This window comes from Gobio gobio, assembly GCF_949357685.1.
Source record: "Gobio gobio genome assembly, chromosome: 3".
NCBI classification, from domain to species: Eukaryota; Metazoa; Chordata; class Actinopteri; order Cypriniformes; family Gobionidae; genus Gobio; species Gobio gobio.
The window spans coordinates 34,154,231-34,173,650 of record NC_137099.1 but is presented as its reverse complement, the minus strand read 5'-3'; the positions used below and the strand labels follow the sequence as shown (position 1 = coordinate 34,173,650).

The window sequence follows — 19,420 nt, the reverse complement described above, 5'->3', positions numbered from 1 at the left end:
TAAATTGATCAAAAGTGATAGTAAAGATTTATATTGTAAGAAAAGATTTCCATTTTAAATAAATGCTAATCGTTTTTAACTTTTTATTCATCAAAGAACCTGAAAAAAAGTATTACAGGTTCCAAAACAAAATATTAAGCTGCACAACCGTTTCCAAAATTAATAATAACTGAGTATCAAATCAGCATCTTAGAGTGATTTCTGAAGGATCATATGACACTGAAGACTGGAGTAACGGCTGATGAAAATTCAGCTTTGCATCACAGAAATAAATTACATTTTAAAATATATATTAAAATAGAAAACCATTATTTTAAATGGTAGCAGCCTTTTTACATTTAATCTTGCATTATGACATAGTTGGATATAATACAGCATTTACTTACAGTAATCATGTTTGATTTTTCATTAAACATGTTTGATTTTTAGCCTTTCATAGTAAAGGGTTTAGGCACCTCTGGTTTAGAGAAGTTCATTAATAACAAGTGTATAAATGTTTTATGATAACGAATCTGAAGATTTGTCAGAATTATGTATTAAGCATGGCAACGTTATCTGACTAAGCGCCCTGGCTTGTCTTAGAGATCAGCAAGAATGTCCACTTGACTCGACTCACAACACACGGACAGTTTCATTGATTGGTAACTGAAACGTTTTATTTATGAAACATCACTTTCTCAATATAAGAATATGGTGTGTTGTGTTCATCATTATTGTTGTTGCAGAGAGAAACAACCAAATGTCTTTATCACTGATAACAGTGAACTCATGTCAATGCCAAAATGTGTTTTCGCTTGCCGATTCATCTAACAGAGAAACTGGGCATTTAAGCCCTCCTTTGCAACAAACATGTAATTTGACTAAAATATTATTTGTCACTGAAAACAAAGTTAGCAGTCATACAATTTGTATGCACTTTTTTTAGGCAGCTACAATTTTCCTTATTAATTAGGCCATTTCCTTGTTTTGTATTGAGACACACTTCCCTGAAAGTAGCTAGAACACTTGCAAAGGATGGTGAAAATATCCCTATTTTCCATTCATGTAGGCTATCTGTATTTCTAGGTCACAGTAAGATATTTAGTGCATAAAAAATTTTATGACTGCTAACTTTGTTTTCAGTGAAAAATAATATTTTAGTCAAATTACATGTTTGTTGCAAAGAAGGACTTAAATGCCCAGTTTCTCTGTTAGATGAATCGGCGAGCGAAAACACATTTTGACATTGACATGAGTTCACTGTCATCATCAGTCATAAAGACATTTGGTTGTTTCTCTCTGCAACGACAATAATGAAGAACACGACACACCATAATCTTATATCGAGAAAGTGATGTTTCATAAATAAAACTGTTCAGTTACCAATCAATGAAACTGTCCGTGTATTGTGAGTCGAGTCAAGTGAACATTCTTGCTGATCTCTAAGACAAGCCAGGGCGCTTAGTCAGATAACGTTGCCATGCTTAAAACATAATTCTGACAAATCATCAGATTCGTTATATGAGTTGTTGTCCGACACGCAGCGATTTCAGATAGCAAACGCTCACCTTAACAGCATGCAAAACTCTTTGAAAGCCTGCAGCGCTTCTGTAAGCCGCCATGATAGTCGGAGTTGCTGGGAGCGGAGCGGCGCGCTCTTACGACGTATGAGACAGGATTTGGGGGTGTTTGCCCTCTCGACCAATCAGATGTGCTCAGATGTGTCAGAAACAGAAATGTTTTCCTAGGAGTGGGTGAGACAACATTTGGAAGTTAGACGACAGGTTGCTGATGAAAACCGTGACCTTGGAGGCTAATCTAAATGTATTGTATTGATCAGCGCGAATCGCTAAAGTATGATTGCATTAAGACAGTTAATATTTCATAGTGCATTTATTAAAGTTTTTTGTGGTTGTTGTTTGGATTGCTTAAAATTTTTGTTCATTTTTTATTTAACAGAAAAAAAATTATCCAATAGGCAGCTACAATTATCCTTATTAATTAGGCTATTTCCTTGTTTTGTATTGAGACTTCCCTGAAAGCTAGGCTACATCTAGAACACTTGCAAAAGATGGTGAAAATATCCATATTTTCCATTCATATAGGCTATCTGTATTTCTAGGTCACAGTCAGATTCGTATTTATTAAGATACAGTTTGTGTGTCTTTTTCACAAAGCTTAATTCAATATCTATCTAAACTAGCCTATATTTTAATAGTAGCCAAACGTGCAGGCAAGCATGCATGCGGCTTCCTGTAACGTTCTATTTTCTTGGTTTCAATATTTATTATTGTAATGAAGAAAATAATAGTAATAGCCTAATTACTATTAGGCCTAGGCTAATAAATACATTTTAATAAACTTTCAGAACTTTTTTTGTGCCTGTGATGTCTTTGTGTAGGCTCAAATGTAGGCTATAAACACAAAATGTGATGTAGATGTATATTGCACTATTATATTTATATTATTGTCAGATGTGTCTTTGTTTAAGTGTGCTGTGTTGTCTGGGAAGATGTTGTTTTGCATATGGTGCCAGAGAGAAATGACAATAAAAAAACCCACTTGAACTTGAACTTTATTATGTCATTACATAATTAAAGTCGTTCTTAAACTTTTAAATAAACGAATGAGACTTGTTTCATTTTTTGTTTCGTTTTATTGCCTTTATATATTTTCCTTCATTTTACCGTTTGGCATTTGTTATCACAAGAATTTACATCTTAAAACTGAATAACAATGTACAAACACTTTAAAGGTAACAATTCTGTACACAATTTATTTGAGGAGTTTTCATAAATATTTTGTACTATTTTATCAAGTATAACCATAATTTAAGAACAAGAGGCTTTTCTCAAAATTACTCTAACTCGAAGTGAATGATTTCCAGACATCTGTAACATACATGGAAATAATTCTTACAATAAACATTCACACATACATTCACAAATTGAACGCACTATACTTTTGACTTCGGCACTTAGGATCCCCGTTATGGTTAAACAATCATGTAATATCAAAGCTCTATAATCTACATGACAGGAATATTGTATTCAAACATGGTAACTTGACACGACCTTACTGTAAAACAATTGACCTTACAGTCCAAAAAAATACATCCATCCTTCGTCTTTTGCCAACAAATCAAATCACCAAAGTAGGCTACATTTTAGGCTACATTTTATTCTTCATATAAAACAGCCTTCAATTTAGTCACATAATACTTGTTGTCGGCTTACTTTAAGTCACAGTGCAACACTGAATCTTAGACATGCTGAGAACATAAACCCTCATTTAGGGTAGTATTTACAAATAATATTTTCTTTTATGTCGTTTTGGTCCTTAAACGTACCACTCGCTAAAATTAGACGTTAAGTTGCTGTGCCCGCTGCTGTTGAGCGCAACTGAGTCGGGCGACATGGTGCTGTGCGTCTCCGAGCATGGAGATATCAAACTTGAGGGAGTGGAGGATTCGTACCCGGAGCTTCCAATAGGAGAGGAGTCGACCACCGGACTTTGATCCTCGTGAACCTACAAAAAGCATCAAACAGTTAGTTAATTCTGTCTAAACTCTGATATGCAAGGCAATGGATTGGTGCAGAGAATAGCTGACAGACGGATTACATTCTCACCTTCATGTGTTTCCTTAAAGAGCTGGGATGTGTGTACGACTTGTCGCACAGTTTGCACAGATATGGCTTGTCAGACGTGTGAACGTGCATGTGCTTCTTCCGGTCACTGCTGTTGGCGAAACGTCTGTCGCAGCCGTCGAATTCACAGAGGAACGGTTTTTCCCCTGTAAGACAAGAGTTTTTTATTTTGTTTAGATATGTTTCACCACCTTGGTTAAAACGATAGCACACAGAATCAACGAATGCTACTTCTACAACTAATCTCTGAAAAAGTAGGCTAAGTTTGATGCTGCAACAGGGGTGATAGCGCAATGGACCTCATATTTACGCATTCGAATCAAACAGCAATGCGCACTTACAAAAGCATCAGCCTTAAATTATAAAATACCACTCTATGATTCTATGACACCAGTATGCGTAACAAACGTAGACAAAGTGTTGTCTTTAGTAGGATATTAGCCTACCGAAGAAGAGCAAAGTCAAGTATCCTAACATTTAGAAGCTTATTCAGCAATGAAACTGACTGAAATGTCAATTGAAACGAAATGTAAACATTTCAAATACTGCATAGGCCTAATAAGTCATATTTAAAAGAACTTAAATAATCACCTGTGTGTGTCCGTTTGTGTATTTTCAAATTCTCTGAACGCGCAAACACCTTGCCACATCCCGGGAAGGGGCAAGCGAAGGGTTTCTCTCCCGTGTGCACTCGGATGTGATTCACCAGTTTGTATTTTGCCTTGAACGGCTTGCTCTCCCGTGGGCAGTCTTCCCAAAAGCAGATGTGGTTACACTGTTCGGGACCGCCGACATGCTCCGTGGACACATGCGTGACCAGCTCGTGCATAGTGCTGAAAGTTTTGCTGCATTTTTTGGGGTCACCAAGCTGCTCCGGGTCGATCCATTTACAAATGAGCTCTTGTTTGATGCACTGTTGTCGCATGTAGCGGAAGAACGCGCCGGGATGGTGCGCCATGTTCATACTCATATTTAGGCCATACTGACTGTAAGGATCGGCCCGCGCATTGGGCACTTGGTGGTACTGCTCTGTTCGCCCGAAAACCTCACCGGGTAATCCAAGGCGTCCATTCAGGATGTTTGGAGAGCCATGATGGGACCCGTGCTGCTCATGAATTCCAGGGAAAAGTAGGTGACCCTGACCTTCTGGGTGAGAGTGATGGAGAGGCCCGGCTGAGGAGCTGAAGATGGGGTGTTGTCCGCTGCCCGGAGTCGAATCCCCAAAGCCTCGGCTGCGCAAGAGGAACTCCCTGGTGGAGTTGAAAGTGGAGCTGGCGTACGAGGCAGCGTGGGCCGCCGCATGCGCTCCAAGAGCGGCCGCGGAATAACTGGTTGCTTGGGGCGCAAAAGCTGCGCTCTGGCCCGGGGACAAATCGGGGTGGTTCAGTTTGAACGCGCCCATGTGCGCCGATTCCATGAAAGTCATATCTCTGTCCTGCGTCTCGCTCACAGCCGAGTGATGCCTTGTGAACGTGCCAACTCCTAAGCCAGAGATCTGGTGACCGGCGTCCAGTAACATCACCACGATTTTTGATGCGTAAAGAGACTACACCCGCGTTTAAAAAAAAAAAAAAGTAGGCTATGAACAAGCTGAGTGTCTGTTACTTGCCCGTAATAAGATTAATTAAAACTCATTCCACGTGATGAAGTTAGAGTGAAATCAAATAAATCATTTTGATACGATGGAAAAGCTCTAAAAATGTACAAAATGTGTACATCGGTACAATCAGTGCGCCAAAGTGGAACTAGTAGAGGTTGCGCAGGTTCTCTGTGCGTCGTGTATCCAACTGAGTGTTTTTGCGCTCCTGACTGCGCTTATCTCTGGGGTCTCTCCAGGGCACCCCACGCCCCCTCACGACAGTAACCCCGTTTCCCGAATCTAAGAATCTCATTGGTCTGTGTAACTCCCAAATCCTGTTCACTCGACCAATCATACGTTTACTCACCGTGAGTAATCAGGGCTGACGGTTCTGGGTGCTCCGCCCAGTTTTATGCGTTTACGAGAGAAGAGTCTGCGCTTCATGTGAGGGGGGAAAAAAATCAATGAAATACAAAACACTGAAGTGCAATACTATTTTATGTCGACACTTGGTTTGAATTCAGTAACTGTGTTAAACACATTGGTTTAGTAAGTTATACCTAACATAAATTGGCAGGTCTCTCTTGTCTAGGCTAGCAAATATAGCAGGCTACTTCTGTCAAAAATCTTGACAAAAATGATTCCGTAAATCGCTCACTTCTCTACACAACTGTATGAAACAACCGAGCCGCGATTGGAAGTTTTATTTGTGAATTTTAAACGAGTGCCTCATTCACAGCGCATCAGTAAATGTGGTTTTAATGTTTATGTCATGGGTGCATGTTTGGAGTGCGCGCCATTGCGTTATGGAGAACTGCGCCATGTCAGTGCTGACTCGTCCTCGTTTTTGTATTTTGATCGATAATCGCCAAAATGCGTAACTGCATAAAATTATATATTTTTCCTAATTTAAAGGTTTATCATTATAAAAAATAATCCAGTGAAACCGTCTCAAACATTTCAGAGTCCTGACTCCCGAGACTGATGTGCAGTTTAAGTTCATTTGAAGGCTACATTTTTTTGTGCAATGAATAAACAGATATTTTAAAATTAGCAGTGTGAAAATCGATGACTCATTATGTAGGCATACTTTTACGATAGAACACTTATTTCAAATTGCGTAATTATTTTTAATCATTCGAATTCGGCACAGTGTCAATGAGGACTCGATGTACATTTGATTATTGAACTACCCTTAAGAGCTAGTCGCATCATCTCTGACAGAATCTAGTCCAAAGTTAATAGGAAAACACACTCTCCTTCTTTCCAGCGTCCACGAAAACCAACACTTTTGTCTTCAGCTTATTTGGACAAGGGCTCAAGCCTTAAGTCTCAGAATGAGCAGTCAAAGAGAAGGAAGAGGGAGGACATGAGAGTGTTGTAAAGAGGTAAGTCACCGGCTTTGAACTGAAACTTATTATGGGGACGGATACCGCTCGGGTTGTCCTGACAACGGCGGTGAGATGGGAAGTCTCTCCATTGTGGATAGAGTTGCTCCTCTTCAGAGGATATCTAACCTTTAGACACATATTTACGCGGCGAGACTTGAATTGGTGACATACACAGACGAAGAGACGCCGCTATGCCATGAGTATAAAATCAACAGTGTCAAGAGGTTAAAATGGAACAACTGACCCCTTTCACCTTTTCTGAAGAGCACAGAACAACTTCAGGCATATTTCAAAAACATTCACTCCAAAAATTATAATATCTGGGGCTCGCAGTCACATAATAAAAATACATTCCGAATTTAAAATGGTTTATTTTGCTCGTATCATTCCTCTTGACTTGAATTTTATGAAGAAAAGGCAATAATTATATTTCCTGTGTTTCTCATGCAGCGGACGCCCTTAATAAAGTTGAAATGTCAGCCAACAAATGGTCTTAACTACTGACCTGTAAATTAATTCGAAATAGATTCATTAAATCAATTACCTTGAGCACTTCATAATCTTTTGCCCTGTGATTCTGTGAACCGTTTTGAACATTTTTCAAACTTTACAAAAGGTATGGCTAGACTTTAAAAAAAATAATAATAATTTGGCTTATTTCACTAATTTTTCATGTATTGAAGTAGCAGTTTAGTTATACAGCTTTCTTTTCATTATTTTAAAATGAAAACCAGATTATTTAAATCAGTCATGTAGGCTACTATAAAAGCGAAATTTTTCTTTAACAAAATACTCGTTTTAAAATCCTTTTTAAATTTAGTAATTGGGTAGCCTAATGACAAGTTGTTGTTTAATAAAACATATCTCATAAGAAAAGACGTTTAGGTTTGAATTGATCTTTAATATTGGAGGTGTTCGTAACTTTGCAACATAACAGCGCTACTCAAACTTATAAAAATCTGTTTATGTAATGTGAAATATTTCAAAGGTGTGATTTATTCAAACTATTCTGTGTGTATTTAGCTACAATTAGTTTATTTGTACCTATATTGTTGGCTCAATTGTGATAGAAATGAAAAATGTAAAATAGCTATTGACGCGAAGGTCTGTAGCATCACGTTATATCTGAGAATATAATATAATTATATAATATAAAAATATAATTTTGGTTTAATTAAAAAAAATAAATTAGCTTTATAACTTCATCAATAGCCTATATTTCTATTGTAGCCTATATGAATAAAGATTATTATTTAGAGATGTATAAATTAAAAGACAGGATAAAACTTTTGATGTAAAACCCCCCCCCGCATTTTCTCTGAATATGTCTGGAACAAGTTTTGGGACAATGATCAATTTACCAAATTAATTTTGGAACAGGTGGTCACTATTTCCCACATCATGGATGGAAGGATATCAGGTTTATGTGCATGGCTGGTCATCCAGAAATTAATTTGGAACTTAGAATAATTTAATTTATTTATAAAGGTTATCTGTGTATGTTAATGATCCAAGGATATGTTGGTGTCTCTGACAATCACTTTGTGTGTGTGTGTGTGTGTGTGTGTGTGTGTGTGCGTGACTTCCTGATATTGAACAGGCGCAAAATGTCCCATTAAGCAATTTGTAAAATGTGTGAACAAACACAAACATGCATACACATTTGCAAAGCTCTGAGTGCACAATTACTAAATACAATATGTGTGTGTGTGTGTGTGTGTGTGTGTGTGTACATGAGCTCATCATTCAGCGGACTAGTATGTTCATTCAACACACAGATGCACTAATGAGCTGAATCACCCATATGCTGTTTAATGTTTCTGCACTGTCAACCGGTGAACCAGATCATCTCTCTCTCTCTCTCTCTCACACACACACACACACACACACACACACACACACACACACACACACACACACACACACACACACACACACACACACACACACACACACACACACACACACACACACACACACACACACACACACACACACACACACACACACACACACACACACACACAGGTTTTCATGTTTTATGGGGGTACAGTGCACAGATGATTTTTATACTGTACAAACTGTTTCCCCTAACTCTAAACCCCGGAACCTACCCATCACAGAAAACATTTGTTATATTCTAGAAGAAGAAAAACAACAACAACATAATTTAGTATGATGTATATGCTATTTCCCTTATGGGGTCCAAAAATGTTCCCACAAGGACAAGGATTTCGGATATTGCCATTTGGGTCAAATCATAGGGGAACCTCAACTCTAAAGTTCTGAAATCCTGCCCCCCTTATATATTCATCCCTAAGTGACAGAAATCACAAATCACAAAAGCAACAGACTTGTGTGTAAAAACAAACAAACCTTCCCCTCGACTGATTTGTCATTGTTGGAGTCTGTGGCAAATCTTACATTCTTACTGTCTGGTTTGCTGCTGACATCAGACTCGCTTGACAAAACCCCCACAGAAAAAAACCTGCATATTCGCCTAAACATTGGCTTGAGTCTGGTCAATCAAAAATATATCTGCTATCTGAAATTTGAGGTGGTTTGGGTGGCCAAAAAGAAAAATTATTGCATGAAGGTGGGAGCTATAATCTGACTCTTACATCTGGCAAATCTGCATAAATAGGCCTACCATAAAAAGTTTTTCATCATCGCAGTTCATCTCTTTTCTCTTTCTCGGTCCTGTTTTCTCAAAGACACACATGCACACACATTTTTGAGGTTCAAACCCCAAAAGCCTCTAAAATCATTTGAAGTTGCTACTCCACAGGAATAATGCTGCTATGGCAACCATATATATATAAAGGGTAGTTTGGAGGGCTTAGCATAATATCTGCACTGACAGACAGGATGGAACAGAACCACTGCAGCGAGAAACAAGGAACCGTGTTTGGTCCTATTGAAAACAGTAGCAGCAGGCGTCAGCGCCTCGTCCCACCTGCGTTTCTCAGGAGTGAGACTTTGTGTACTTATTTTAATTAATTAAAAGCATTAAAATGTCAACTAAAAACAAAAAATAATACACTAAAAAATAAAGGTTCCAAAAGGTTTTGTTGTTGTTGTTGCAGCAATGCCATACAAGAACCGTTTTTGGTTCCCCAAATAACCTTTCAGTCAACATTTCTTAGAAGAACATTTTTCTAGTATAAATAACTTTTTGCATGATGGAAATTTTTCATGGATTTTGTTCATGAATCAAAGTCAAAGTTTATTTATTAAAGTTCTTCTTGTCCTAATTAAATGAATGTTAAACAAATGACATCACATAAATACTTATGAACCAAATAACACTCAAGAAATACTTTAAAATTCCAGCTACATAACCGAGAAAAAATGTGGGCTACTTAATCCTTTTTTGATCACCAAGGTTGTATTTATTCCAAAATACAGTAATATTGTTATAAATTAATATTATATAGTAATATTCTATTTTAATAGATTTAATAATATGAGTTTTCTATTTTTATGCCATTACTCTAGTCTTATGATCCTTCAGAAATCATTCAGATTTGCTGATTTGGTGCTTATGAAACATTCATTATTATTATTATCAGTTGTCCAGCTTAATATTTTTGTGGAATGATACTTGATACTTTTGATACCATGATACTTTTCAAAATTACATCATTTAATTTAAATGATTTGAAATAGATCCTAGACATTACAAACGTCTTTACTGTCTTTTGATCAATTTAATGCATCCTTGCTGAATAAAAAAAAAATAACACTTTCCCTAAAAATCTTACAAATTATAAACTTTTGAACAGTAGTGTAAATTTAAAACAACACTATTGTCGATAAAACTGGAAAATGTCCAAAATGAAAACTACATAACATTTTTATGTCCTAGTGAATGCTGGGAAGTAAGCTAAATCTTTTTATTTTTTTTTTTTTTTAGTTTTGGCCGAGTTGATCTAAAAATAAAATAATAAATGTAAAAAAAAACAGTACATGACACCTGCTGTGTAAGCTTAAAAATATCTGAGTGAAAAGACAGAAATGCATTATTTGTGTAGTAGTTCTTATAGCTGTTAGAACTTCAGGGGGAAAACAATATTTTGAGTCATTTTTACACAAGTTGTGTTTATAATATAAAGTGTAAAGGCTGTAAGATTTAATTTTCTTCCAGAAACACTTCCACCTGGATCATCATATTGCTGTGTCAATGATGTGTTAGACATGCTCATCTGACCATATAACCCTTCATAACACTGACCAAAGGTGTGGGACCAGCTTCAATTAAACCTCTCTGCTGGAGAGAGAGGCACACAAGCTGAAGGGGGCAGATTAAATGTTTCTATAGAGCTGAGGAGATCATTTCACCATGGGGGGACATCAGAAAGAGATTATGATGATGATGGAGGGAATTTGGTACTAGAAAATGACATCTAAATCAACTTGCATTAAATCAACATTACAGTCCAATGGTTGGAACAATATAATGGGGATCATTCTAGCTGGGAAATCAAATCATTTATTATACAGATTTTAACCAAATTAAAATGCTTTCCCAAGAGCGTACGTTTGTTATTACATGGTTATAACATCTTTTATGTCATAGTTTATAACTATTTTGCATATGTTTATTTGAATATCTACTACAATGATATGAGTGCAGTATCTGTGTGAAAAGATTGAACGATTCGGTTTCATCGATTCACACAAGCATAATTAATATGCTGAACGTCACATGAACAAACAGGAAAAATAGGTCTCATTGCATCCCCTTGTCAATGGCAGTATGAACTGATGACTATGGACTTTTAAGGTTATCAGCTAACCTAGAAAAAAATACCTAACAACTAAAAAAACAACAATATCTTTAGGTAAAACGGCTCTTTTACGCACATACAAAAGACTTAAACCAGAAGTGATGCGCCCTGTTTTACAGAATATGATCATACACAATGAAATGATCTCCAGTGTGTGAAAGCAATAGATGCTGTAGCCTCTTAATTGTATCACCTGTTGCTAAATGACCAGGTCACACCACTCTCAGCAAGATATCTATGATAGAACCCCCGTCGTCCGAGTTTCAGCCAAAAAAAAAGGAGGGGGGGCGGGTGCAGTGGAACCGATGATCGGGCCGAAGAAGCTCTGAAGAGGCTAAAGGTCAGGAAACAATGCCTATAGAGAGAAGGGTTACCAAGATGGACGACACATGGCCTTAGGCCATCCACATCGGAGGAGGATCTCACCCGCCGGGCATCTGTGGACAACAGGTGATGGAGGACAATACAATAGTGTTTCATAGGCTTTAGTTCAGCATTATCTTCACATAACCGCAAGTTAACACACACTGATGCTGGAGCCACAGGCAAAGAGGACACTAATGGAGTCTCTAGCTGTGAAGATTGTTTCAGGTCATAAATGCCAATTTCTTTCCAGGTTATTATGGGTTCACACAGTGGAAGCTATATGATATGGTTATTTTAAACGTCTGGTTCACTGCAAGGGAATGGCATGACAATTGCTTCTGAAGACTACAAGTTTCACTGCTGTTTTCCCTCAGAACGAAGAGGGGAAAAAAAGAGTTGGTAGTGAAGTACATTTTTAGTTTGAAGCATTTATGTATGATATATATATATATATATATGTCACACTGAGATTCTACTGATTTGCAGGGGTCAGTGTTTCTTCACCACACTTAAATCAAAGCAGATTGTTAGGTAAAAATCTTGACCATAAGCCCTCATTGGTTCATATTTGCATTATGGATGTAGCTATATATATTTGATAAAGTACATTAAAAAATGGTACGTGCAGTTAACAGACGTGAAAGGAAAATAATGGAAAAAAAATTATAGATGCACCGATATTAAATTCCGGAAAATACCAAGATAAAAATAACTAGCCAATAATGAATACAATTCTATACTATTGTCTGAAGAAATTATTAAAACTCCCAGTTTCTGTTAATAATAATAACAACAAAAATACCAGAGGAAATAGACCCTTTGAAAATTGTGTTGTTTGGGCCAAAAAGATTGAAATTAATGTAGGCGTCACAACATTATAATATATGCAGGACACATTTTTTTTTTTATTTTCACTTTGAGATTGGCTAAAGATTACATTTAACAGTGTTATTACATCATTTGTATTTTTAAAGATTTGCTTCCAGTGAGTGCTAGATGGCTAAGATAAAAGGAAACACACAAACTGGGAAATGAGCACGCACAAATTAAATGTCCAATATCGTCCGATACCAATCAATTAAAAAAAGTCCAATACTGTGCATCGCTACAGAACTTCATGGAATAATAGAATAGAATAGTATATAATATAATATAATATAATATAATATAATATAATATAATATAATATAATATAATAGAGCTTTATTTCCGCAATCAATTAAACTTTGTGTTGAAAATAATCAGTAGAGAGTAGATAAACTACACTTAAGCTGGGATGGTAAAATGAAGGATATGTGTCCTACAGCTCTTAAGAGGCTTTAAATGAAGTAGTTGATAGCTACTTCTCTCGAGGGTGTCAAGGATCCTCAGTGACTTCAATAGGGCCTAAATCCCATCATCCACGCTTCCAACCGCCCTCCAGCATCAATCAGCGTCAGACTTACTGGGACTCATTGCATAATTAACCCCAAAACAGAACACAGATTAACTGTACATACTGACCCTATGACGTTCTTATTCTTGTTTACACTTCAGTGGCGCCATTTCAGTCAACTCAAGTATCTGAATGGAAAACAAACCTCAAAACTACAAAATAATCTCAAAGGACATGAAACAGGTCTTAGTGGAGTCATTAGACAGGATTAAGGCAGTGTAGTGTATGAAACAGGATAAAGTGGGATTCATTAACTTCAGGAGTCTAATCTGATCTCTTGGAAAGGCCACTTCTGCCTTTCTACACACAAGCTGCACTTACTCAACACCATCAGTTGTTATAATGTGGTAGAGAACAGAAGAATTCAGTCTAAATGTTCAGAGAGAGATGATTCTACCCCAGGATTGTTTGTGTATGTGGTGGAACAAACATCCAAATCTAACAGACGTAATGAGTCAGTCCTCTTAATTAGTGAATAACCACCTGTATATCCATCCTTCTTCATAAATAAAGCGATTGAAAGCAAACGTGAGACAGGAGGGTCTGATCCGAGGGAGGACCTGTACAAGGACTGGGAGGGGTTTCGCAGGCTGGACGGGGTCATCTTTTCAAGGCCTTGCGTTTTTATTGACTCCCGGCAAACCAAATAACCAGATTGCACGATCCGTTATAGACACAGGGACATTGTGGGGCAAGTGAGGATTGGACACGGACACGCTGGCATTCCACTGCCCTATTGTGACCCGAATGAAAGAGGACAAAGAGACACCCCACTGATCAGAATCTGACGGGACGCCCCAAGAGACACAGGGCCACAACTGACCCTCTTTTCCAGGTGAAAAGGGGGTGAAAGAGTGAGAAAGAGAGGGAGGAAAATAAGAAAGACAGCAAGGGTTGAGGGGAAAAAAGGAGAAGGGGAGTGACGAACGTCTGCAGTGTGACGGAAGGACAAAGACTCCAGAAGACCCGTGACGGGAAAAAGAGAGCGAGTGGTTGTAGTGGGCGGAGGAAAGAGAAAGAGAGAGATAAAAGAGAGAGACAGTGGACAAAAGTGTTTGGTGAGGCAAAAAAAGCAAAGACAATATATGCCAGTTGGTCATTTCCGGCACAAGCATGAACAATATATATAATCAGGACTTATAGATGAAGTTGTCCTAAAGATTGAATTGCAGACAAAATAGTGTAATATGACTTGACAAGCTGCTTGAAAACTACAGATCTGATGCTTTGGAATACTGAAATGATTCTTTTTAGTTAATGATCACAGAGTAGCACATGCACATCTGATGAGTAACCCTTAAAGGGATTCACCCAAAAATGAAAATTATCCCATGATTTACTCACCCTCAAGACATCCTAGGTGTATATGATATTCTTCTGTCAGACGAATACAATAGGAGTTATATTAAAACATGTCGGGGCTAATCCAACTTTATAATGGCAGTGATTGTGGCTCTGAAGTCCATAAAAGGGCATCTATCCATCATAACTGCATGCTCCACAATAATAAAGACCTTCTGAAGCGAAGCAATGTGTTTGTGTAAGAAAAATATTCATATTTAACCTTATACAGTAAAATATCTAGCTTCCGCCAGACTGCCTTCTGAATTGAACTTACGGCAAAAAAGCATAACTGACGTGACACATATGACTAGGACGTAGCGTTAAAATGAATGCCAAAAATGCCTTACAGGCATTACACTTTCTTCACAAGTTGAATGACGGAACCAAGATATTTTAGTTTATAACGTTTTAATATGGATATTTTTCTTACACAAACCTCTCAATTCCCTTGGATGCACTTTTTTGGTCTTTAAATTCTGGGCTGCCCTTCACTGCCATTTGTGGTCATAATAGTAGTCATAAATGAGAACATGAATTTAATCTCAGACTCCAGCAAATCACTTGATCAAAGCTGAGGTAGCACAAAAAGAAAGAGTGGGAGAACAACATAAGGAGAGAAGTAGACAAAAGAGAGTGAATGAGAGAGAAAGAGAGAGAAAGTCTTGGTGTCACTGGGTGACTGACATTCTTTGCATTTTATGACCTCATCAAAGCCTCCGCAGTGCTACAGAACCGTGACAAACTCCATTATTTCATTTGGATTGATTTTCTCAGGACAACCGCAAAAAGCTGAAGGAAAAGACAAGCATGATATCATTTAAATGTAGTTCTTGTAATTTAAAAAAATAATGAACATTATCGTTCAAACTATCTTTCAAAAGTCTGGGGTCGGTAAGATTTTTTTATGTTTCTGAAAGAAGTCTCTTATATGCTCACCACGGCTGCATTTATTTGATCAAAAATACAGTAAGAACAGTAATGTGAAATGTTATTACAATTTCAAATGTTTCTATTTTATACTATATTTTCAATTGTAATTTATTCCCGTGTGAACACTGAGTTTTTAGCAGGTATCTCCAGTCTTCAGAGTTATGTCACGTGATTGTGCTGACCTCAGAAATTCTCTTTTGAAAGGTATATGAAAGGTAAACAGATGTGTAAATGTGAAAAGATTGTTGCTTGTGATGGACTGGGGTGGAGCAGGTGACTATTTTGGCAGTTAGAAAGTGGAAAGTAGCTCATCATGCATCATAAAACTCTGCATAGCCACTAGGGGGCGATATATAAATATGTGGAAACATTTCAGTTATGATATATGATAAAGTAAGACCAAAGTCTCAAAGATTTCAGTGGTCAGACCAATGAGAATAAATATGTACAATTAGCGCAGGAATCTTATGTAGAGATGTTAGGTTTACTTGCAGCTTCTTGATTCTTGATGCTGTCTACGTTTGCAAGAAAAAGCCCACAAAGACTCTTTATCATGCTGAATGTGTTCATTAAACAAAAGGGGCTGGTGTTATTCACTCTTAAAGCCGACAACCCAGCTGACTAACACTGAGCTGTCCAGCAGACACACTCTCAGGAGTTTTTATTCCGTCCTTAAAGGAAACCACTCAAGCCTTTGATCCAATGAATAGACTTTCCCTCATCTGGGTGTCTGAATAAGAACAAGAGCCCCAAAATGAAGCGTTTAGCAAGCAGGATTAGAATAGAGAGTGATTCAGCCGTGAAAATCTCTCATTTTAATGGCTCTTGGTAAAAGTTGCACTTTATAGCTGATTTGAGAGCACTTGTGCAGTCTGTGTGACTAAGTTAAACGTTTGAATTGGGAAAGAACCGGCTGATCTCAGATCAGGACACTGTGATGGAAGCCGGAAAGTGATCATTCATATGGAGTGAGTTTGAAAGAAAGGCTGTCCACCCACACTATTTACGAACCACTGCCACAGTCAGCCATTGTTCAGAGAAACACGTTAACAAGAAAGGATGACGGTGAGGAAGGATCACAGAGAATTTTGAAAGGAAAAATATAGCTCTGCTGATTCAGCTACTTCTCTACAACACATTTATTTGACAATATATTCACATTAAATCTTCATGTCATCAATTTATACAAGATCTTATTTTAATCTAAATCTAAAAAAGAGAAGAAGATATAAAGAGGGGAAATGTGAAAACCAATTCCCACAAGGAATTTATACACATAAAGTAGGCCTATCCTGTACAGTAACTGTTGAGCACTGGTTATAGATGCAACCTAAAAAGTGTGCCAGGCCCAGTGGAACTTTCCTTTACTTTTTGCAAACAGTGCTTAACATAATGCTGTATTCGCCAAGAAACTAGTTTACAAAATGGGCATAACCAGTGTCTTGCAATGTTTAAGGATGATTCCTGCAATAATAAACCAGATATCAAGAAAACAAATGGTGTTTTGTCCTGTTTTTGAGAGAAAATATTGGTGAAGTTCACTATAAAAGGATGCTATGACTCAACACAGCTAAACATGATGCCAGGAAATGGCTGTTATTCATCAATGTCTCTATTGAGTTGATAATAGTATCAGAGTGAACAATGTACATTTCTGCAGAGTAAGTAAGTGAGTGAAAATGACAGGAATAATTCAGCCATGTGAAATCTGTCTGTGATTTCTGATGATAAAGACTGACTTGAATTTCTTGCAGGATACGTCTTTCCACCAAAGCTGCTTGCCATTTTGTCAGGTGTGGAATATAGTCCAGACCCATTACGAGAAGCCATAAAACTCTCGTCTCCTGCAAAAGAAAAGCAACACAACAAAAGAGTGACTGAAGCAGCCATCTGGAAGGGATAAACAAACAAGGCGCGCACGCGCACACACACACACACACACACACACACACACACACACACACACTCACACAAACACAAAGTGATGATTTTTGAAAATGTAAAAAAGCAGAAAGTTTAGTGCGATGGGTATAGGTTTAGGGGGCGGAATATACAGATTGTACACTCCGTGTACACTACAAAAAGCGTTATGTCTATGGAAGGTCCCCATAAAACACGTGTGTGCGCGCGGATGTTGTCCCTATAAAGTAGGATTTACCAGCGCACACACACACTAAATCTAAAAAAAACATATACATATTATACAGGATGTCAAGTAATTGCTACAACACCTTGACACCTGCTGGACGTAAAACGGTTCTACTTTTTAACTTTAAATATAATTTTCCACTAATTTATATTAACTGTTTTTGAACTTTTATATTAACGTTTTTGCAAAAATTTGCCAGCCACCACCAGCATTTTTTAAATATAATTTTCACAAACGTGTTATAGCACACAAATAACCCGCCCCGCCACCACCTACTGACGTCAATGATGTAACCCGCAGAAAGGAAAAAACAACAAACTACCAAGTAAAAACCAAAAACAGAGAAAAGTCCCAGTGCTCTTGGAATGGCGCTAGGCCAATACAATTCAAGGAGAAGAACCTATAATGCTAGACAATGTCATGCGTCAAATAATAATATCTTTTTTTTATTTTTTTATTAATGAAGCAGGCTACTGACTATTCTAAAGTAAGATGTTATGCTGAAGGTCTTGTTATTGTAGAGAATGTTAATGTGTTTTCCCTGTCATTTATTAATGAAAAGGTTTGATATTATGGAATAGCAAAATACAAAAAGTAAAACTAGAAGAAAAGAAAAAAGACAAATAATCAAGACAGAACTACATTAAAACAAACAAGTAAACTGACGTGTTTGGAGACGAGATTTTATTTCTAATATTTTTAATCTCATTACCTCAAAATCAGAGAAGACAAAAACCAAAACTGAGTGACCAACCAAGCTAATGTAGTTTTATGGACACACGTTTAAATGCTGTGCATATATACAAAGGAAAACACTTCACACCAGCACCCCTGTGTATGGACGGGGCACTTCACATTTACACAAACCTGTTCTTATCCGGAAAAAAATGTCTTGATTTCCCTCTGTGATAATGAGGCACACAAAGTGTTGAGGCAAAAACGGAAACAAACAGAAAAAAATTACCAAACAAAAAGTTAAATAGACATTTCCCCCCACTGGTGGTTATACACAAGTATAGGCAAGCAGTAATTGTACACTATCAACATGATGAAAGAAAATTCACACAACCTCACTCCTAAATCAATTCTCAAAGAATGAAGTCCTTCCTTTTTTAACCCCGTTTCTTTTTTTGATGCATTTTAGGAAAAAATGCTATTTACAAAATCATACTTCTGAAAGATTCAGTGACTGGAGCCAGTTTTCTCTGTGATTTATGCATTACCCTTTCATTTTAATGTTAGCAAAAAAGAGAATCAAGTAATATTTACAAGGGAGAACTCAAAACCGTAATTACTCAAGCAAGTTGCAATGGCCAGTGTGTATGTTTGCTGTATTCCGTTAGAAGCAGAGGTGTCGATTTCTTCAAATTGAATATGCACTACTAATGCACGCGCACACATAAACAGCAAAGTAAAAGGAATTTGTTGATTCAGATTTGTTGGTGTAAAGCAGGGTCGCCGTGGCAACAACAGAGTAAGTTAAACAGCGCTCAGGTCCCTCCCTCTGGGATCTCACATTGGGCGGAGAAGAGTTCAGATCCTTTCGGAGATCGTTTTATTTACTTTAATCCACTTTGACCACGCTGTAGATCTTGGTGACAAACCAAAAGCAGGCAAAGAATCCAATTGTACCTGGAAGCAAAAAATACAAATCGAGATTACTAAAATACTACACAATATTACCTGAAGCACTACTTCTCTCTTCACTCGAAATGACACAAAGACAGCCAACAAACATTGAATGTTTGGAACAAAACATATCCCACATATTTTTTTTAGTTAAATCTGAACTCAAAGGGTTAACAGCACA

The 19,420-nt window shown here is 37.3% G+C and overlaps 3 protein-coding genes across 3 annotated transcripts in view; all 3 read right to left on the bottom strand.

Moving 5' to 3' along the window:
- pcca (propionyl-CoA carboxylase subunit alpha) overlaps positions 1-1,635 on the bottom strand; it is a 55,588-nt gene extending 53,953 nt beyond the window's left edge. Inside the window, exon 1 of the mRNA XM_079812911.1 lies at positions 1,548-1,635. Coding sequence (XP_079669037.1) covers positions 1,548-1,601 — 54 coding nt within the window. The 5' untranslated portion in view covers positions 1,602-1,635. The remainder of the gene's footprint in view (positions 1-1,547) is intronic.
- A 1,004-nt stretch (positions 1,636-2,639) lies between these two features.
- zic2b (zic family member 2 (odd-paired homolog, Drosophila) b) lies at positions 2,640-5,415 on the bottom strand. Its single transcript, XM_079811869.1, has 3 exons — positions 4,218-5,415; positions 3,609-3,772; positions 2,640-3,507 (listed from the first exon to the last, which is right to left on the bottom strand). The coding sequence occupies exons 1-3, from the start codon at positions 5,143-5,145 to the stop codon at positions 3,319-3,321; spliced, it is 1,281 nt and encodes a 426-aa protein (XP_079667995.1). The 5' UTR covers positions 5,146-5,415; the 3' UTR covers positions 2,640-3,318.
- A 12,862-nt stretch (positions 5,416-18,277) lies between these two features.
- tm9sf2 (transmembrane 9 superfamily member 2) overlaps positions 18,278-19,420 on the bottom strand; it is a 49,660-nt gene continuing 48,517 nt past the window's right edge. Inside the window, exon 17 of the mRNA XM_079812977.1 lies at positions 18,278-19,242. Within this exon, the coding sequence (XP_079669103.1) occupies positions 19,175-19,242 (68 nt within the window). The 3' untranslated portion in view covers positions 18,278-19,174. The remainder of the gene's footprint in view (positions 19,243-19,420) is intronic.

Excerpts from the sequence above, each read along its gene's own strand:
- zic2b (XM_079811869.1), bottom strand. The coding sequence starts at position 5,145 with ATGTTACTGGACGCCGGTCACCAGATCTCTGGCTTAGGAGTTGGCACG. Across the intron at positions 3,773-4,217 it reads ACACAAACGGACACACACAG|GGGAAAAACCGTTCCTCTGT; the intron begins GTGATTATTTAA and ends CTTGTCTTACAG. Across the intron at positions 3,508-3,608 it reads CTTTAAGGAAACACATGAAG|GTTCACGAGGATCAAAGTCC; the intron begins GTGAGAATGTAA and ends TGCTTTTTGTAG.